Consider the following 23,203-nt stretch of genomic DNA (forward strand, 5'->3'; position numbering starts at 1 on the left):
AGTGGGAAGAGCCCTTTCTCTGGTGGGCCGGGTCCATGATGACCCCGCTTTAGATATTACCCATTGAAAATGTGCTGGCGGGGGGGAGTTCACCCCCAATGAATCCTCTGCAAAGAGCAGCGCAGTTCCTGTTACAGTGTGTGCCCCCCCCCCCCCCCCCCCCCCACCTCCTGGGAAATGCCCAGAAATCCTTATGCTGCAATAATCAATGACATTGGATACTAATGGAATGTGTCCTGTGATGGACTGGCATCCCATCCAGTGTGTCCCCTGCCTTGTAGTCTGTGCTTCCTGGGACAGATTCCGGGCTCACCATAATGCTTTACTGAATAAGTGGGCATGGATGGATGGATGGATGATGGATGGATGGATGGATGGATGGATGCATGGATACTGATGAGTCTCTGTAAGATTTCAATGTGTTGAGTGTGCTTTGCAATTCTGGAAATGTATTGTATGTATGTGTACTTAGTGTAATATACTAAAATTACATACCAACAGATGCTCACATGCTGTTTGTCCTCCAATCAGCAATATTATGGCACATTTTACACTTTTCCCCAATTAAGGGGTGTCAGTATTTTGCAAAGGTTGAGAGAGTCCATCGGCAGACCTTCTGTGGATCTGAAGGTGCAGCCTGGCATTTGAGAATTCGATGACTTAATCACTAAAACTGCGTCTGTCTACAGACCTCGTCACAGGCTGCCGGAGCCCTTTGCCTCTGGACTGAGTCCAGACCTTAATTTAGCTCCCCCTAAGTCCCTGATAATTGATCACGTGAGCTGGCCTCTCACCGTGTGACAGGGTGATAGATGGGCTGAAAAGTAGGGACACAATGGGAGGGGTCAAGGAGCCAGAGAGAGTGCTAGAGTGGAGGGTTACTAACCTGGAAAAGGGACATTTTGTTTTCCTGCAGTAATGCAATTGAACGTGTCTTGTGGTTTTTGAGAATGAGGATTTCAACCACAAAGAGGTGCCCTTCAAAAATCCTCCTTTCCCAGTTTCTGACCTTTAGGTCCATTAGACTGCAATGCTAGTTATCTAGCAAGGGGTGGGGGAGGGTAGGCAGGGCAGTTAATACAACTGGCCTTCATAGATACCTTTAAAATATAAAGAGATATCTTTTCAAAATTGTGGATTAATTATTATGTAAATGTCCTCCAAACTCATAAATGTTTTCGAACTACAAGGTGTGGAGCGAATTCCTCACAGCAGTTACTCAGCATCTCTGACGTTGCCGTCGCACAATTTGGCTGTAGTTCTTGTTCGGCTCCAGTAATCAGTGAACATGCACCCTGTTGGCAGTTTTCTGAGTGCCAGATGGTAATCTTTTTGGGAGCTGCGGAGAGCAAATCCCAGATCAGATTTTCTTTTGGGTTAGTGGGCTAAACCACTGCAAGGAATGCCTTCCGCTGGAAGAAACCTTACAGTTTGGCCTGGGATTTTCTAAAAGCTGCCAAAAGCCAGATTTTTTCCCCCAGTTTTCTAATTGACTATTAGAACAAAGTACAACGGTGGCCCATGTTATAATAGCCTTTTAAAACATGATATTATGCAACAATATGTAAAATATTTGTAAAAAAAAATTGTTTAATTTGAATCTATGTTATTTAATTTATTTTGGTTTTTTTAAATTTCAAACTCTTTTAATACCAAAGACCACTGAAAACTGAATAACCACTATTACCAGTTTATTATTTTCATATCAATAACTGACGATTTGATTAAAGGATGTCACTTTATTTATTTCTTGCATCAGAAAGCTGGTGAAAACAATATTGGGAAAATTTTAACGTAAGACCAACACAATGTTGTCACAATGCGATGAAGATTTCATCACAAGCAGAGGGCTGCAAATATTTAGCTTGTTTGATCATCTCAGCACACCTTAAATTTAATACCATCTATTGACATCGGATTTCAATCATCAAGTTATATTCAAATCATTCGCATTATCTCTGGTCTCTCTTTGATGCACAGCACACGTTCCCAGAAGTGCTTCTTTCCAGCAGCAATAAGGACGTTCCGGATGTAGAGAAGAACCCCCACTCCCAACTTAACGTCATAGTTTCAGTGCTAGGAAACTTATCTGGAGAACATATGAGACTCCAGATACAAGCCTTGTGTTTAGTAACATGGAGACAAATAGTACCTGCCTGTTCTCTAGCAAAGTTCCTTTTTTAGAAAAAGGCAGCTCTAATTAAAGCTGACCCAGCATGTCGCGGTAGCTTTGCAGCGAGCCGTCCTTTGATTACGCCCTCGTCTGAAGTGACCCCTTAACCATGCCCATTCCTGGGACCTTAAGGGTCTCTCCGCTGGGAGGCTCCATCAGAATTAAATTACAACTAATTACGTAAAACAACGTTCGTCATTGTTTGGCCTATTATAGCGGGCCAGCCTGGCATGCAGATCTCATCTCTGATCACATGTTCTTGATAATCTAATCTTGTGTCACTTTCCCACATCCTTAAGCTGGCTATCTACAATAGTACTTTGTATTGCCTCAGCGGTGGATCTAGGATATCTGGCTTTTCTCATTAAACCTCATGTTTCGGCCTCAAAAATCGAGGTCAAAGCTGCAAAGCAGTTTCACGGGAATCTGTCGTTTTATGGCCATTCTACAAGAAGGCTGAGATGTCCCAACTCCTAAGTCTGATTAAACTACATGTGCTAAAAACACACCGACACAAATATCGACTGTGGCTAGGTTTTCATAGAAACTGGAGCCAAATTGTTGCATATCGTTGCTTCTTTTCATAAAGAAATGTTTGTATTTTTAAAACTGTATTTCTAATTCAGCTCCCTTTACTTCACAACTACTCAAAATGTCGTTAAAGTAATTGGGTTTTCCAGAATAGCAGAGAAAGCCACGTGGCAATATCTGAAACATATAAACGGTGGTTTAGTCTGTAGCCCAGATCTTCCTAACTAATAAGACCTTTTGCAAAGGTAGAGAACGTACACCTTTAGTACAGCTTAAAGGCCTATGCAATTTTGCAGGGTACAACCGCTGCTAAGAACATGATATAAAATAATTTAACGCGATCAGGGATGAACAACCTGTCTGTACAAGGGTAGCAGTGTCCGCAGCAGAGCATGTAAGCTACGTTTATACCATGTCAATGGTAAAAATTGTATGTTCCGTTGGAATTTCGTGGTGTGGATCCCAGAGCGCGGTGGTAAGGGGAAATGCTGGTTACGCGTAACGTATGTCTTATGAATCTTTTTAAAGAGCCTTTAAAGGTTTGTAGGAATGTTCAATAGTTGCCTGAGGGTATCTGAAGAATAATGACCCAGATGAACATCACGGGAAAAGGTTCAAATGTGTTCTTGCAAAGTGTGATTTCCTTCTTTTTGTCGTTTCCCGATAACCTGAACGATGTTGGAGACGATGGAGAGCACGCTGCAAAAAAGCATGGACCAGAATCATACACAATTAATAGCTCGACGAACCGTTGTATTTGTAACCAATTCCTATGTTTTTTTTTTAATCAATTCTGCTTGTTTGTGCGGTTTTAAATGATGTATTCGCTAGCAGACTCGCTTATGACTGAATGCAATGACAATGCGTGCAATTTAATGTAACACTGTGCACATTGTCACATGAAGAAGTATTTTAAACGAAATTATTTTAACCATCATATTTTAATGATTTTATATTCCGATGACGTGATGAGCTGAATAATTATTTGTGCTCAAAGACTGCTTGACACGAATGACGACGTTTCATCTAACGGAGCTATAGATGACATATTCGGCGAATACTCAGCAGATATTAAAATAATAAGATCAAAAAGTAATATCGTGTTCGAAGGAGGCGCTGTTGCACATTAAACGGATGCCAGGGCAACTTGCAGAAAATTTATAAACGAAAATATTCCGTAGTCCGTTTCATTTCGAATCAGATTATACAAATTCGTTAAAATTGTTAAAATAAATTAAATGCACGACTCACTGAAAATATTTCAGTAGAAACGGTCCTGAAATGCGGAAGAATGTGTCTGAAATGAGAGCTACAAATACACGTGAAGATTAATAAAACATAATATCTGTGTTTAACCGAACGTGTCCGAATTCTTGACTGAAATAATCAAAACATTCGTTTTACTTTAAATTAGATACGCCGCATTCAGCCGTGAAGGGAAAAATGTTAATTCAATAATTTTATTCGCAGGCATTTAAGATCGCTGTGTTGCTAGCTTCATACTGGACCACCAGCAGGTAAGAGTATTGCAAAACTACATATTATTATTTTACTAGGGCCTTTTAGTTTAGAATTAACGTGTTTTCAATGCAAAATAGGCCTACTGCAGTTTACAGTAGGCCTATTAAGTATCGGCAAAGAATTACTTGTTTTCCCATCAATTTTGAATATTAAGAGTTATATTCCAAAACAAAACAAACACCTAACACAATATATTGCATATATTACGCTTTATTAAACTACATTTCGAAATGGTTCAAGTAGAGCTAGGCCTACTGTTTTAGCTCATTTTGAAACAGCGATTTCCGAAAATGATGCACACTCAACGTTAACCCAAAATGACCCACACTCAACGTTATGTTTTATAAGAAAATACATTCGCGTATTTTATTTTTCTTATGAAAATAAGCAAACTACAATAATACGTCTACTGGTATATATTTATTTAATATTCATTAAAAATAAACAGTTGTTATTGATGTAGGCATTCTGTTAATCACATCTACGGAAAACCTAAACGTTATGTTCTTAAAGTAGCCTTTTGCGTAGCAGAGTGCACATTTCATAATTGAAACGAATGCAATAATTCCACCCGTTCCACCTTAAATTTTGTTTCCGCATTCGAAATCTTCCCCTTTAAGACATTGTGTTATATTAATAATGGCCAAATGAGGGCGCTAATAGATTACATTTTATTACTGTATTTCAAATAAAGCCTGCGATACCATTTTTATGAATTCACCGTTTTCGCGAGCAATTATCCTGCTCCTGGTCTTATTATTTTAATATTAATTCGTATTTCGAGGTTAATATAAACAATAAATTGTTTAATTTGGATCTATATAATAAGACTGCAGTGGTAGCATACTTTTACAGCTATTACTTTTTACAGATATTACATTACTGTCAAATCTTTTTAGTCGAAGCGTGAAAAATCCCAACATTTTCCACACAATCTAATTACCACGCGCAATTACACACATCGTATCTGACACCTTGCCAAGATTACGCGGTGAATTTTGTATCGGTAATGACCCAAAACATCAAGGAACTCCACATTCTGCGTGAACGCTAAGTAGAAAACGCAAATCGAAGCTATTAAATGTTTTTTCTTTTATTATTTCTCTATGCATATATTAATTATTCGGCGACCACCTCAACACCATAAATACACTATAATGATAATTTCTTTCTTTTATTTATGATGTACTGGAGTAATTAAAATACAAGTTAAAAGGTCTACATGATGTGCACGTTTGACTGAATACCCATGTCCTGTATTATAAAGACAAGTATTACTTTTGATATGAGAATAAGCATTATAACCATATTGAGGCTGATCGATCGGCTTGGCCTATTACTAAAAGAAGTAGGCCTATCTTAAATGCAAGCTTACTGAACCAGTAAAATATCCCAATATTTACACATAATATAAATTTTAAAAACTTTGCTTAGAATTGGGCTTTTGGAACACTAAAATTGTTTCCTGATGTACTCTGATTTTACAACTTAAATGATCCATCAGTTTGGCCTGTCTTCCAGCGTGCTACTGTAGCCTTTATTCATTAGTGATTATTCAGTTAATTTTATACAGAGCAGCTTAAAGGTTTCTTTTCAAATTCTTTGTGAAAAGGTGCTCTCCAAAGACAAACAAATGAATACATTTTGAATATTTTACATTTACATTTTTTAAACATGTTGACAGATACGCTTCAGCTAAAATAATCTTTGTATACCTGACTTTAATAATGCACTACATATTATATCCATACAGAAACTCGTAATATTATTTCATTTTAACGGCTATATTTTGCTTTCTACCAAACGTATAAATATACCAAATAAGCAAAATTCAAACACATTGATCAAGAAATACCTTTCACCTTAATTGTTTATTTTTCCACCATTTGCAAAAACAAAAAACTGGTATCCTCTGTTCAGACAAAATCAGTAATAAATAAAAGCTGAAAAGCTCAGTTTTTGTGACCAAACAGCAACTTCGGAAGAATGAAATAAACTTTAAGTCACCTTTTGACTCTAATTTATTTAAGTAGAATAAATATTTTTGCTCTAAAATAATTTTGGTCTTGTGTATTTAACTTGTAGGTTTCCATTTGTTTATGTTATATGACCGCATTTTTTATTTTTAATAGTTATTATTCCTGTTTTCAGAAGTTGTAACGCAACACTGAGACCTCTGATTGTGTTGGTACAGAAGATAATTACCCTCTTATAAAATGCATAGTGATAAACAAAACAAACATCTAACAAATGGAACGTAGTGCATACAATTGAAATGACTAGCGTTCTTTACATTTAAAGGACATTATTAATTTTTATTAACAAAGGGCAGGATAAACTATAACCTATAAAATAAAAGTATGCATTGATTCTGCTTCTCTTGATATCGATATGGTAATTAACTCGTAATGTATAAAAATAAATGGAAAAGTAAATAAAACATGCAAAATTACCAAATATTTTATAATTGATAATACAGATTAAAATATAGTCATGTGCAAAATACAGCCTATAAAACACAAATAAAATGTTTTTTTCTGTCAGAATAAAATGTCAGAATTCTAAATTTTTTGCTATAAGTTTTTCCTTCTGCCTGGTCCTTCCAATTGGCAGTTCATCTGTTTATTAAATATTTCTATACATCAAAGGTTTGGGTAAGAATGTTGTGAATCTTAAACGTTTTGAAATGAAGTTTCAAGGAGCGTGGTCAGGCGACTGAGAAAAAAATGTAACCTTGAAAGGATACGTTTATTTAAGTACTTTGATGAAGACGTTATGCAACCTGGAAAAGCAACAGAGGCGAATCTAACACCAAGCATGTGATACGTGACTGGAAAATCTCCAACATACTTAACCATTAATGGCTGGTATGTTATAATTTATTTTCTTTAGAGCTATTGTGCTCAAGCATGTTGTCGCCTCAGTTATGTTAGTTACCAACCCGATGCTTATTTGAAAGCAGTTAATTTCAATCAAACTGCGCACGAATTAATGATTAAATACTCAATATCTGAGTGCCTAGTTAAACGTATAATATAAAAAGACACAACTGATGCAGCTAGGTACCGCTATTAGATTTCCATAATTCACATTTCTCAGGAGGAAAGCGCAACTTGTATTCCGTTTGAAAACCCATTTAAAATACCAATTAAGGGGTTTAAGATTTTAATGGATAATTCAGTTATGGTGATGAGAGATCAATTCAAAATACAATTCTTCGAAAACATTCTGACAAAATATCTGTGCACATTGACGACTAAGTTACCTGCGGGGTAGAATTTACTGAATTAATTAATTGAAAGGAGTTGCGCATGCATTACTGCGTGCGATCTGCATTTCTAAAGCCTTAATATTGTGAAAGACAACGCTACTTAAGAGATTAATGTATGCATTTTACTGCTGACAACAAGGGCTTTGTCATGTGGACCTCCTAGTAAGCAAGATGTTGGTATGTTTTTGTTCCATTTGTTTTTGTATAGCTTAAAAAGGTATTTAAACCGGATAGCCCATTCAAGAACTTAGCATGGCGACTTAAAAAAACACTGAAAAACAACTACAATTATCTACAATGAACATAGTTTTATACGTTTTAAAAATCAGTTTTGCGATGGAAGATGTCAATTTCTGTAACATTATGATGGGGTTTGAATGAGTTGCTGCAAGAAGAGTGTCATCCTATCAAATAAATTACCTAACAAACAATGCAAACTCATTCAAAATTTCCAACTGTTAAGTGAATATTTCCTCACTGGAAACGTTTACTTCGTACAGAATCACTGATCAACCAAAATGCATTAAGTTGTATGGTATAGGCCTACGCCTGATTCTTTCTTTCTTTCTTTAACCTGTATTGTTTATTTAATAATTTAGTCCATTTTCGGTCATTCCTTGATATAAAGGCTGGTCTTGAAAACTAACAGGCCTGAAAAAGCTGGCCGGTGGATTCCCGCCGAATGCCAGGACCTCGGATCAGTCGTTTGATATGGGTAATTTTCTACACCATGTTATTGGAAAACCATTAAATGTAAAAAGCAGCAACTTCTCAAAATATCACTAATTGTATTATGGCCTTCAATTAAGTTTGAAAACTGTTAATATGTGAAATTGCGTAGCGTAAAACTTGCAATCATTCAGCGCAGATAGCTTGTTTATGGTTTTACTTATTTGACTTAAGAGAGATTATAAGTAAAATATGTATCCCGCATGTAAGATAAGTTATTTCCCCCTCATACCCACCCAGTGAGTATTGATTTATTACTTTTAACATTAATAAATATACTTAGCTTAATTATTACTTATTAAAATATGCCTACGTAAACTTTGGCATTTAAAGTCTCTTATATAGGCCCACGTCCATCGGAGAAACGTTGCAAAATAATGCATTAATGATTAGGGTTCTCGGTCTAAGGACTGCAGTCTCCATGCTGTTCTTTTGCACTGATGAAATCCCCACCCTTAATCAGCACTGGAGTGCCGTGGCCTTTCGCAAATAACAACCCCACCGCTGCACTTAACATCATTTGATGTTGGAACTTACAAATTGTTAAGTAAGGACGCCGCTGATGTTTCAACGTTATCAAGCCTTAATAGGCCTAGTCCAGCAACACAGCCCTCCAAACACAGCGTGTACGGTCATTGTCTTCAGACGTTAGCTTTCTAAAGTATCGCGTTTCCATACCTATGGAGAGTTGCAGTTTGTCGGATCTTGTTGTATCTAATTGCGTTGTTGTTTCACAGTATTTTTAACATGGACGCATTGCGGAGATCTTCATGTAGGCCTATATAAGTAATGAAACATAACTTTAGCTACAGCTTTGTTTTGACTCATTTTCCAGTTAAAACAATTGGAAATTTATATGACGACAGTAAATCCCCTGTTCCCCGTGTCGTTATTGATGCAACACGTCTATATTAAAGCGTGTTCGTGGTACTTTTTTGCGGGAAGTAGAAACATGTGCAAAACACCCTTTCTTTACTGTGCAGTTAGACATGATTTATTGTAATCTATTTTAAAGTAATGTAAGTCGGATCGCCTTCTCAAACCAATAGTATCATGAGGGAACGTAAAACATGTTTGGAACACCAACAAATAAAAGCACAAGTTACTGAATGTGCAAGGCGGCATTAAATATAATTTGTAAATAGATGAAACAATGTAAATGACATTCTCGGACAAACTGTTCTAGTTGTCATTTCAGAAATACAATAACATCATTTAATTTCAATTCATTGGTGTGTCTCTAAGAAAGCATGCCACAGTGAAACTGAAAGCAGTCAAAACATCGAAGTTAGGCTTTTGAAATCGTACAGTCTCGTTTCTGTTATCTCTTTGTGGGTTTCCTACCAGAGGCAACACCTGCGCAAAAAAACAAAAAAATCGTCTTTAGTTGATATAAATACCCTGAAATATGGGCCTAGCAGAACGAGTTGCATAAACACTTGCCACTTCTAATTTAAATATTAACAGTTTTAAAAGATGCAATGGACATCACGCAGTTCGTACAAGATAGTTGTACCGATGCCAAATTGCTTTCAATGTGTCCCTTTAATACACAGTTTCAAGGTTATTTCAGAATGAAAAATCACCCTATAATTACAGACTTCTATTTTTTGCCTTCAAATAAGTTTAATTACAGTGGCCTGACGATACAATACAATTTAATAAAAATATAAAAAACAATCATACAAAATGAATATACCAATGTAATAATTATAACTTATTCAAAGAATATAGTATACCTTGTAGTCCTACTGATACACTTTATATTACATTTACATATTATTTGGACAACGTCATAACTGAGCAGCAAGTTTATAGCCTAGATGGTTAGGTAGTATTGTGTTGCTTAATTAGCCCAGTAAAGCGATAATCTGATGATTCAGTAAGTGAAGATAAATAAACCCCTAATTTGGTATGTGTGTGTGTTTGTGTGTGCGCGTCTCTTGCGTTTTTGCGGTTTTTGAAGTAACTGCAACAATAAAGAACAGTGGTTGTTATATTGACTGAACAATGAAAATCTGGATTATCATATTTACCTGTTTGTTATATTTATATGGCAAAGACGAAATTGGGTTGTGACCAACATTAACATTTTAAGAAAACTAAGTTGTATTGTATTTCACAGTATCCACATGCTTATGAATGACCTACTTTAAATGCCTTAAATTCCATTAAGACCACGTATTTTATATACAACCCAATCCTTTGAAATTATAGACCTCCACATGAACATATTTTTCTTTTACATTTGATTTATGGTTAATTAATCGGTTTATTTAACCAATTAACTAAGTAACCAACTAACTACCGATTTCCCTTAAAATACGGTATTCACTTATCTCCAAATCATTCTTCTTACGGCATCTGCCAAGACGTTCAGAGAGATCAGCTCAAGTCCTAAAAGGTTTTCTTTCCAATGTCGTCCTGTGGTATATGTAATATTTCAACAGTGCGGGTTGAAATATTCCCTCGGGACTCTTACAACATCCTAATAACTTTTAGGACACAAAATGTTATCAATCTGGGCGTAATGTTGAGTGAAGTGCATACTGTGAAAAAACGTGATCAAATATAAGAGTGATAATTACATATAAAGACAATTTTATCAAAGCTACAACTGATTATATTTTATATGAATTATTCACTATTTACAACTCCTATACATTCACTACTATCAGAATGTTACAATTTGCATTTCAATTAAGGCAACAAAATAACGCCAGGCAACAAAGTAGCGCATAGCAACGATGAAATCTTTTATTTTTGTTTCTTGATGTTCAACCATCTGAAATATTTTCGTTGTTTTTGTTGTTTTAGTTCAACAATAGAAGCCCGATTCAGTCTGTTTTGTGTTCCTTGTCACATCTTCTGAATAGATTAGCACATGTCGATATTAACTATAAACATGTCCTGTCGTGAAGATAACGAGAAAAGTGTGTCTGTATCTAGGGTTTTGTTGTCATTACCGGTTTGTTCGTGAAGGGGAGTTGTCGTTACCGTATTTGTCCGCTCACCGGAGCTGTATACGACTTACATTCGTCTTGTTGGTTAAATTTACATTGCATATGGGAAATACTTTACATTGTATTTAAACCATAGTTTGCCAGTAAGACCATTTCGAAAATAGCGATGCTCCAATTACCAGAAACAATGCAAGAGAATAGTCAAAAAGAAAGCCATTTACTAGGAACTAGTTGCAAATGTAAGGCCTACAAAAAACTGGAAGAGAATTGCATTTTACAAAGTTGGAAAGACCACATTATGCTTCGTGAATTAACGTGTATCTTTCTGAACAATGAAAACGTTTGCGTGTACTTCTTCTCACAAATGGAGAGTTATAGTATATAAAATATTCCAATTGTGGTAAGCTTAACATTTAATTTTAAAAAGCCAAATTTGACATTTCCAGTGCTTGCCTAAAAGTTTTCGATCGCTTTCTGAGAGACAAACCAAATTAAAATTTTAATTGGACTTTATGTATATGTTGGCCATTTTACACTGTTTGGTTTTTTTTTGTACCCGCAGCTCTCAAACGTCTTCTAAATCGTAGCTCTCTACTAATAAAAAGGATTTGATTTAACCTACAGTCCATACGTGCCACTCCAAATACAATGTTGAGCTGTGTGTACGACTCGGTACAGAGCAGGCATGCCTTTGAACATTTTTAATTTGCATTCAAGATATGCACATATGTGAACTGCACAAAACAATGGACAGCAAACAAATAGACTGTAAGTTTATCTACTGTGATGCACTTCGCTCCTTTTCTGTTCTGTGCCGTATACATTTTTCTGCGAAAACAGAGGTTCCGCCATTAATTTAGACTGCGTAGTGTGTTTTTGCATGTTTGACTGTGTTTAACAGGACAGTCCAGTAAACACACAAGCACAGGAAACACTTTTCACTTGCCGATTCACGATATCCTGATATGAGTTGCTTTGGGTATGCCTTGAAATAAATATTGCTGATTGGACAACATAAGCTCAGTTCTAATAGAACAAAAACAAGAACCCACTCGTCATTTACACTGAAAATGAATTTAATGGAGAAATGCATTGTTTAACAAGTGAAGAAAGTGCTTCATATTTCACTGTTCAAGTTTTAATTTCGAGTGCATTTATCCAACACAGTAAAGATGTAAAAACGTATAAATTGGAAAAATAAATATTTAATTTTATATATACAACCAGTGACCGACCTCAAGTATTTCGATTAATAAAAAGCACCGATATAATAACTTCAGGGCTTGAAAGCAGCTGCACGTTGGATGTCCGCTGAAGCTCAGCTGTTCAACCGATCTCCATTTCAACGGCAGACTTCAGGATGTGAAAGTAGTTATCGGAATCCGTAAGTTTGTCGCCGGTGAGCGTGCTCTGCCACCATGTTTTTACCAGGTCCAACTCAGCAAAGCTCTGCCTTTACAATCAAGTAGCGGTCTTTTCCATGACAAGGGGTAGGTCTAGGCTACACGAGAGAAGACCGGTCACACATGTGAAAACGGGCCTATAGGGTCAGAGTGGTTCCTGCCATTTTCGGGACAAGATGAAAGTATTTTATTCTCCAGAAAATTAATATTGGCGAGTCCAACAGTTTGGTCGAGACCAACGCGAAGTGAGACCTTACAAAAGTGTCGTTTTGTTTTTCACCCGGGCAAGACGCGGTCTCTTAACACAATTCGGGAAACATTGTGTGACGTAGTAAAGTTGGCAATATTCTGAATACACATGGTATAAATTGGTGATTCATAAGCCATAAATCTGGGTGTAGACGCGTTACGTGCATTTATTCATCGACATATATGAGTAGAAAAGTTACGATTTATTGTCTGATTAACGTTGTTTTTTCCGCCAGTATATCCATTACGTCTCATCTACTAAAAATAAATAACATTAAAAGTAAAATCGATTTTATTAAATGTCCATTAAATATGACACATAACAGACACTGGACATGAGACTTATAAATACCCACAGTCGTATCGAGGCATGTACATCGCCTAGGTTACAGCCAAGGGCTACCGATATTCAGCATGGATAATCACAGTACTTAGTTTAGTCCAGTGTATACGCCTAATAGTAGGACTGGAAATTCAGTTTTTGCAGAAATCCTATAGTCCGGGTCATATTGCGAAGCATGAAACTGCAAATCAATGGTTCCCTGCAATGAAAACTGGGTTGTTGTCAGTACACACTACTCAAAAAGATTATTTAATTACGTTTGAGGCAGACTGTCACAAAAGTAACGTGGCCTACAAAGGGATAGTCACAATGTTTTTTTGGGGGGGAGAAAAGAACAGCAAATAAATTGGCAATGGATTGAAACGCATAACAAACATCTAAAAGTGTACCCAGGTACAACAAATCTGATGGCATAAAATAGCGAGTTTCATGAAAATTAATACTTTTCCGTCAAGTTATAAAGCTTTTAAGCCGGCAGATCCAATACAGTGACAACTATGCTAATATACTGATATCAGTTGTAATAAGTGTAAGGGCAAAACCAGTTGTACAATATTTATAAGTTATTGTAGCCTATTTGGGTTATGAGAGGAAAATACATCAACTAACACCATGACTAAGGTGAAGATCTGGTTTGAAGCAGTTCACGTTATCGACCATTATCTCACTTAAATACCATCTAAAATGTATAGTGCCCCTTAATGTATTACTCTTGCACATTGTAATTTTGTTGTAAGTCCGACTAGTGAATTTTTTTATGACGTGTAAAACATTGTACGTAAGGTAATACTTAAAATCAACCGTAATGCTCAGATGTTAAATTACTGCCAAAGATGAGGTTCGCAGTTGTTAGGATTGTTTGAGAAGTTTGTGAAAATAGTGGAAAGAGCGCTGTGTTTACCAGCGAAGCCGTCGGATAGGCCTGCTTTATGACTTAAGACGCACGCGGCCCATATGTTGAAACAGGCCTCATGATCATTTCAAAGTGCAACATATCCTAAGCTTGTGCTTTTATTCAGTGCCCTGCATTACCTTCAGAAATGTACCAGCACAAAACGGATTATTTTTAGTCTTGCTTTTTTTTGTGCAAATATAAAAAGTTTATCCTGATTGTCAGTACTAATGGGCGGCTGTGGGGAGGCTTATACGAGTTTTGCGCAGCCTGTTTTCTTTGTGAGCTCAACAAAACAAGAGCATAACCGTCAACGATAAAAAAAAAATAATCATAAAAAATAAAATAAATTCACAACACAAACATCATTTCATAAAAGCATAGGAACATAATTAAAACATTCTACGACTGAAGGCAACGGCGTACGTGTTCGCAGAGAATAAAAAAACACAGTTAAGTAATGCCCCAAACATGAAAAACGAACTCCCTAGTGGTTCTGAACACAAAGAAAAGATAGGCCTATATAAAAATAAAAATATAAAAAACATGAACGCAGATGAGTCGTTCAGTCTCGCTACATTCAATACACATATGAAGGATACAATTTTGCAGTGGACTATAGTCATTAGTCTATGCGAGAACAACAGCGGTTGCTTTTAACACTTTTGCAAATTGTTCTGCATAAACGGCACCTGGATTTAAGTGGATTTTGTGTTTGTTTGTGTACATCCTTGAGATAGGTATAAAAAGGGCACGATAAAAATGAAACTGTTCCAGAAAAGGCTGAGATTTTTTTTTTCATTTAAGTCCAGTAACTACGTGGAAATGCTGCCCAGCAAATTAAACGTATGCAAATAAAACAATCACTCATTGGTTTTCGATCGGTTTAAAAGACGTCAGAAGCACACTGTCAAACCATTCCCCAGACTAAAATTTCCTGAATTTGTGACTGGGCGGAAGAGGTAGAGCGGGGCCTCCGAGCTGCCATTTCCACACGGGATGCGACCTATGAGGCGTTTGGTTATTCTTCGTTGAGCTTAAAGAATAAGCGGGACTCAGATCCCCATCGCTGCCAATAATCAGCGATGGCGGCGGTGGAAAATTCGCTATGAAGTTAAAGGTTTTTTTCATAACCGACAGGTTGCTGGAGGCGCGTCTGCGTTTACTCGAAGTTATACAATCCTCAGATCCTTCACAATATTCGGATTTACCTGTACTTGGCGTCCTGTTAACTTTGGCACCGAATTTAGCATGCGTCCTCGGATTCCCATATTGTTTTCCCAGTACCAAAGTCCTGTAGTTTTTCCTAACCCTCGCACCATTTTTATAATCTCCCTCATCCGGATAAGTAGTATTTAAAGTGCTTATAATTCCCGACCTCCTTGCTGGAGACTTCTGGTATACAGTGTTGTTCGCCCTGTTGGATCTATACGAATTTTTGGAATCCGTAAAGTCGCCACCATCAACAAGGTAGTGAACAATTCCTGGTTCTGTTGGGTTCAATCCGTATTGTGATCCAACTGCAGTATCTTGACAGGAGTACTCGCGTTCGTCAGAGCTGTTTTCTTCTTTGATTTTCACATTGGGTAATAAACTTGGCTGCGTTTCTGCTTCCGCGTTATTCTCGTCGTTATAATTCGAGAATGCGCATAGATCCTCCACGTCCTCCTTGATGTTCCTGATAGGTTGAGCAGGTTTCGTGCCTTGGCTAATTTTTGCTTCTTTCCTGAAACTTGCGGTTAACGAAGGATTGCTGTCGCTGTACTTAGAAACTATTGTTTCTTTATATTGAGCACAGTGTGATATCCAGGCTTGGTGGGATTCTTTTGCTTCTCCCGGTACTCTTTGTAGAGGAAAGTCTTTGTTTTTCTTTGAGAAAGGCAAAGGGCTTATTTCTTTAGCGCTGTCAGTTTTGGGGTCAGTTCGTGCTGGACGATCTGGAATTTCAAAGAATGACCCAGAAAGTCGCTCCCTCTCCCTTCCCGGGTCAAGCGGGCAATGTTTGCACTGCTTGGGTGAACTGACGCCGTCCTGCTTATCACCACCGGGAGTACAGTCAGATTTCTTAGGGTATAGTTTTGAAAGACCATAATCAAACAAAGTTGTTCCGCCCTGATCTGTCTTGTATTGGTTATTATAGTGAACAGCAGGCTGTGGCGCCAAATGCGTTTTATTGTTGAGAGCTGACAAGCTCGTTTGCCTGAACCGAATACTCTGTAAAGAGACCCGGCTCGATACGGAGCTAGAATCGGATTGGGAAGAACTTTCGTCCGTGACATCGGACGATTCTGACAGGGAATCATCTTCGTCGTCGTCTGAGGTTCCGGAGTTGGTGCTGGTAGACAGACATGACCCAAAATCAGAGTCATAATTAGCTCTTTCAGAGTTAGAAGTGGACTCCGTGTCGCTGCTGCAGCTCTCTTGGAAACTTTCAGCTTGCTGGTGGTCGTGGAATAGCTCCGGCTCAAGGTGAAATTTGTTTAAAGTACCGTTGGATACTTTTGGCTTGCAGCACTTTGGGAAAAGAAAAACCTGGCGACGGTGCCTGCTCGAGTTGCACAATTCCCTCCCTGAGCCCTCCTGCTCTCTTTTCCTTTTATAAATTAGGCCGGCTGTGCTTGAGAGGCTGGACTGCGCCGCAATGGCGGAATGGTAGCGCACTGGCTGTCGACTGCAAACCACATTGCGAAAAAACGAATGACTCGCATTAAACGTTACGCGGCTGCCAGGTATTTCAGCTGTTTCATAGTTTTTGGAGGCTCTACAAGCCGTCCTGTTGACTGCTTCGCAGCTATGGCTGATGAATTTGCTATAAATCTGAGGTAGATTGCAAGCCGGGGACGAGGCGACCTCCTGTCGTCCAGCTGTGTGCTTAAAGGAGAAGGGCTGAGAGGCATCATGCAAGCGAAACCAAACGTGTTTCTTCCAAAAATTATAGCGGGGTTCAGAGCGAATCTGGCCATCGTAGAGGTCTGGTGGACGCGAATTTGATTTTCGCTTTTTGGATTTTGGTAAGCGATCCGCTTTACAGGAAACGTACAGAGCCTCCACATCTTCCCTGGAAATCAGCGTGCATTTCGCCGCGTGGAAGGCTATAGAGTTTATTGCTTTAAGTTTTCGCAATTCCTCCAAATCACAGTGGTGTTTCTTTACTTTTAAGTGGTCCATACGTTTGTGCACAGTTGTCCTCGGAATGTTTTTCAAGAGGTCCGTGAAGACTTGTGAAAGGGCAAACATTTGCTTGCCCTCAATAACCAAGTAACCAAGCTTCACCCCCTCCATCTCTTCAAAACCAGACTCCAAGTCTCCCATTTTTCTCTATTGTATCAGTTCCCACATCTGGTGCGATGAGTATCCAAGGCAAACTGTTCCTTCTTTATCTGAAGGCATTGTGTCGTCAGACCTGCTGATAACAGTGCGCCCGCACTGCCTTTATAACTAAACGTCGCAAAAAGAATCACCAAAAAAATGAAGCACATAAAGCAATTAATCCATTACTAGGGGCCCGACATGGCGGATGAAACGTGTGGAATGCGGCGGACAGGCAGGCTGCTGTCTTCCCGGATTCTTATACCTGCGGTCTTTCGCTGCTCTCTCCAATTGCTAAATGGAGAAGAGGAAGGTAAACTGCTCCACCAGAGTGAGAGGGATTCAGAGAGAGGAGAGAGGGAAAAGGGAGAGCTGATGAGAGAGAGAGAGAAAATAAGACCGTAAATGCAGCTGCAATTCCCGTTGCTGCTTAAGCTATATGAAATGTGGAATAGGGCAAGTGCACAGACACCTTCATCAATTATTGCCTCTCGAAACGGGCGCTGATTGGACGCTACTGACAAGGTGATGCAATAAAAATTTATATTCCACCCCGTTACCACCCCTTCCACTACCCACAGAAACCAGTTTTCTTTACTCATCCAAAAATATTTTAAACTATCCAAAGCGACATTAGTACCTCCACGCTTAATACTGATATTCCAGAAGTACGTATGTAAACGAGCAGTAATAGAATCTTTAAAGAATGTTTTCGGCCATTGTCCTTGTTTTCTTGGGTTACTAATATTTTGTTAATGTGTTATATTGTAATATTTTTGTTGGTTATTATTTAGGGTTTGGATATGCATTATTTATTGCATAAAATATTTATGAAAAAGGTTATGCATTGGGCAGGGTTATTATATTATTGTTATGGATTGTTTTCACTGCTATTGTTTTATCCTTTTTCTTAATTATTTGCAAATAAATAATATAATCAAACAAGATTTTCAGTGCATACGGAAAATCAGCATACGCCAAAAATCCAAAAAACTACAAAAATAATAATATTGATAAAAACTTCCCTACTGCACGATAACGATATTACGAAAGAATAAAAACAAAGATGAAAATGACAATATATTAGTGTCGATTTTAACGGCAACTTAATTTTAAATAAAGACGGTTTTCAAGGTTTTTGGTCGTCGAAAATTGTTTTACTTAAGACAAAGTGCATCTGAATGGAGACAAGCCGATGAAAGCGATCAATAAAAATATAAAAGAGGACAATGCACCACAAGGTTGTAAGAGATTAGTAATTACACTGTAAGTTACGTTCTGGGCATGAGCCAATGTCTAACTAGATTTTCAGAAACGGGACAAAACACCTGGATTAGCAGTCTAACTGTTTGCCTATTGAATTGCAGATTTCACGTTTTACTCAACAGCCTAATGTATATTTCTATAGAACGACATGGGACCATTCGTGAGACCATTCATACCGGTATTGCCGGGCTAAGGTGCTGTGAATGTGCCTCATATGCAAATGGTGGTAGTGTCGTAACCTTAATTGCAAGAATTATATTACAAGAATTGCAAGAATTATGTATTTAATCTGCAATACTACTCGCTCTTGGGACGATGTAAATTGTGTCTGTCTCTGATACTGTTATTCTTGGACGTGAATTTCATTTATTGCCTATTATTGTTGGTGCTGCCAAGTCCAAACACGTACGGCATTCTGTAATCTCTACGTTTAGAATATTTGGTCTAGTGTTCTGTAATTAAATGTTCTAATTGGTTATGAACATGCCAATGGAAAAGCTGAAGATCCTAGCAGAAGATAGGACCTTCTGTCGACACGCCGTGTATAAGGTCGGCGAGAGTGAAAATGAGTTTCACGGCACCTAGCCTAACAATAGCCTAAGTTACCTATATATGATATTTGTAAGCGCCGTATCTTTTGCGCCGCCTGCCCGCGTTGATTTGGCTCCGATAGAAAAATAGAAGGAGCTTCCGGGGACCCTTGCATGTATGAAGCGAACTTAACTAGTTAGCTTTCAGCGACCAGGAAAACCTGAATTGAATAATTTGAAGTTTATTTAGGGGGTTCACCGACCATATTTTAGATAACGAGTTATAAAAGTAAATAAATAGGCCTAAAATCTGTTGTGAACAGGTAGGCTAATGATTTAGGGGTTGCTTGTATGTTCGTCCGCCATTATAGATTTGCCTGTTGCTTGGTAGATTGGTTAGCTCTAATTATTTTTTTAAACCTGTTACCTTTTGTTGCAATTTATAATTAAGTAGGCTACATTTTGAATAAATGCAATTTTACCGCTACCGACATCATCTAGCATGACGGTTAAAGTCAAAGATTCAAGTCCCAAGAGGAAACCTGCTGGCGTAGCCCTCAGCGTGATTCCGTAAAATAAAAATGTAATTCCCTTTGATTGAAAGTTGCCGCTTATCGGCATAATAATAATAATAATAATCATAATAATAATAATAATAATAATAATAATAATCATAATAATGATGATGGTGTGGATGTATGTGCGTACATCGTACATATATATATATATATACATAGCCTATATACACACACACTATACAATTTGAAGCAAACTATGAGGAAACAAATAAAAATTGCATATCTGCCGCGACCTTAGCAATAACATGCTGACTTAACCCTTGCGGTGATCCCAAACCTCTCGAAGACTTATAGCCTGTTCACGCGGCCTATTTAAGATCAGCAAAGAGGCTGAGCAGCGGCCCGCTGTAGTATAGTGCTATTCTACGTGTAGCACGTTCCATGCTGTATATATTATATGCAGGGCTGGTATCGATTTTCCTAGATTTTTAAGTAGACCTAATTGAAATGTATTATACTTATTTAGTTACATTTTGCTCAAAATAGTTATAAGCCAACTGAGCAAGTGGCCGTGGTTGGAAAAAGAAAAAAATATAAAATAGTTAGTTTAGCCAAAAAAACACTGCTCTTGCCTTTTCACTTGACAGTACACACACTATGCTCGGTTAAACAAAACACCATTCTTTATATAGCTACTGAAAAAAAGTGTGTTCACGGAGTCGTTATTATTATTATTGTTATTATTATTATTATTATTATGGGCCTATTCATTTAAATGAAAAGGCCCATATTACTCTTCACTTGGGTATTATTATTATTATTGTCACGCGTGTTGTTCTTTAAACTACCTTTCTATGTGAAATGAATTTATCGTTAAAATCTTTGTTCTAAAAGTAAAACGGTATAGTTATTACGTGGTTGACACAGTGTTACAATAGGCCCAATAAGCAGAACGCTAAGGTAACGTTTGTCCTTCTTTACACACAAAAATAATCTAAATTTAAACTACACAGAAGCACAACCTTTATAGCGACTTCAGTAAAGCGCTGATTCTTCCTCCTACCCCTTTTTAAAAAATCCAAGTTTCAGTTTTCACTTGCGCTAAGTTGAAAAATACGCGCATGTTTCAATATAAAAAATATAAAATACATCTGACATTTTAAGGAAATCAGCCTAATTTCCAACAGCCTATTAAAACTGCAAAATATTTATAAAGTATTCATTGCATCTCTTATTTCGCGCGTTTCTTTCTCGCCAAGTATTCAGCAGATTGGTAAAAGTGTTTTATGCCAGGCCAGCACGCTCACTTCCTTCAGCAAATAAGGATGGACCGAGAGGCTGAAAACGTGACCGATTCACCCAGGGGCTTCGTCAGGCTCACAACAACGTGCTCGGATTCTCAAATAGAGGGAGACGCATACGGTCGCAAAATAAATCGGCCCACGCGTAATATCATGTTCGCCCAAGAATCACGGACGTATTTAAGGGCGCCTTCCACAGGGATCGTGCGCCAAAAAAGTTCGAGGCGGAAGATACTGAGATTAGAACAAGTTTAAGGTAAGAAGATATAGTCGTTATTGCCCATGCCGCTATTAAGAAACAACAAGCCAGAGATATCTTTCAGGTTTATCTTCCAATCACCTTTCCTTTGTTCATTTCATGACATATTGTCACACTATTCTTTCAGGGACTCAAGGTTTGTTTGGACCGAATGTGTGGGTTGTATTCAGGAATCTATCTTTCTGTCACTTCCACAAAACTTTAAAAAATAATGTGTCGTGAGGAATTCCTGCTGTCAAACAAAATGAATAAGTGCATTTCACGAAAACAAATAAAATGGTAACTGTTTCTTTGCATATACGTTTTTTGCGCCATTTTAGATACGCTGAATATAAATGCACTGTCGTAAACCTTCCACCATCCATGGGACTTAAATATTGTTTTATGAGAAAACACACGTTAGTCCGTAGTCGAACTTGAAGGGACAACTTTAAGCACCAAAGCTATAGAGTACATTGTACAATACATACAGACCGGTACTAGATACTTAAAAGTGTTCTGTGCAATCTGACACTCGAGACCGTGAATGGGACTAGGGGGTGGGGTGGAATAACCTTTCACCTCCTCTTGTTCTTTTTCTGTGTCATTTTTGTAGACCATCGTATTACCCACATGGTCAGGCGTACACGCTCTCCCGTTTTATCGGTCATGATGCATTGTTTGTAAAACAGCCTAAGCAAATGTCATAAATAAATAGGCTATAACTTGCATGTTTTGTCTAATTGTATTTTTCATTTCTAAAAGCCTTTATATACTGTGATGAGTGAAGTGTGGGGAATAGAGGTCATAAACTTGGGAAAATTGAAATGCTTTAATTGTCCTAATGGTTTTATTGCACGTGTACGTTAAGTAGCTATATAACCATTTTCATCACACGATATGCAACTGACGTCAATGTCTTACACAGATCAGATAAGAAACCATGTAAAATGTCCATCATGGTCGAGTTTGTAAAAAGTTAAAATCGTTTACTGAACAAAACATTTTAACATTTTTTCTGCCCCCTTGGACAAAATCACCCTCGTGTTGACTGCCACGTAAAAAAGCCATTAAATGCTGCCGAATTGTTGAGATGTCAAACAGAGGAAGGAATCTATCAATCGGGCAGCGCCAAGAAAATAAAACTGTCGCAAATTCCTCTCATACACGCGTTAGAAAGCACAAAGGACCCACCCACCGTCGTTACAGACTGAACATCAGTCTCTAAACACAAAGAATAAACAGATCGGGTATTAGCATCCCATCGATATTACATGATCAGACTGTCCCAATTAAATAGAAAGTCGGTCGTTCATAGTTATTTATTTACATAAGATCCTTTCATACAATTTGTTGTAATCCATTAAAATCAAAGAACTGTTCATCTTGTAAATAATGTTGCATTTTAACCGTTAGTCAATATTGTAGTATCACAATGGCAATCTTAACGGGATCTTCAGTCTATTAATGACTTCATGGTATGAATGTACTTTTAAACTATATTCGGGATATATAACGCGTAATATCAGGAAACCAGTGTTTTGTAAAAACAGATAGAGTGGTAGGTTTGAATGATACATCACGGTTACGCCAGAAAATGCACTTAAAGTCAAGAACAAGGAAAGGCCTCTTTGCATGATTTGGGTAAGCAATGACGGAAGTGACTACGAAAGGCCTCGTTTTGTATGAAAACATGCCTCAGCAGGTCTTCAGACCCAGATATATCCGGGCTTAACATGCAAATAAGCTGAATATTAAACGTATGCAGCCCTGATGTATAACCAAGGTAATATGCTGGCTACACATAACAGGTTGGCAATAGAAAATGAAGCACAAAGTCAAACTATCACCAAACTGATCTCATGACACGGACATAATCAATAAACACCAAAGCTGAACGTCAAAGGTAAAAGAAACCTTAAACATAATATTCAACTTAGTGTGCAATTTATGTAATTTATATGAT

General features: G+C 37.6%; 1 protein-coding gene across 1 annotated transcript; it reads right to left on the bottom strand.

Annotated features, from left to right (window-relative positions):
• Positions 1-12,007: 12,007 nt before the first annotated feature.
• Positions 12,008-18,287, bottom strand: LOC111837870 (SKI/DACH domain-containing protein 1-like). The gene has a single exon (XM_023800303.2). It carries the CDS (start codon positions 17,385-17,387, stop codon positions 15,003-15,005), a length of 2,385 nt encoding a protein of 794 aa, XP_023656071.2. The 5' UTR covers positions 17,388-18,287; the 3' UTR covers positions 12,008-15,002.
• Positions 18,288-23,203: the final 4,916 nt, after the last annotated feature.

Source organism: Paramormyrops kingsleyae, chromosome 1 (assembly GCF_048594095.1).
Source record: "Paramormyrops kingsleyae isolate MSU_618 chromosome 1, PKINGS_0.4, whole genome shotgun sequence".
Taxonomy (NCBI): domain Eukaryota; kingdom Metazoa; phylum Chordata; class Actinopteri; order Osteoglossiformes; family Mormyridae; genus Paramormyrops; species Paramormyrops kingsleyae.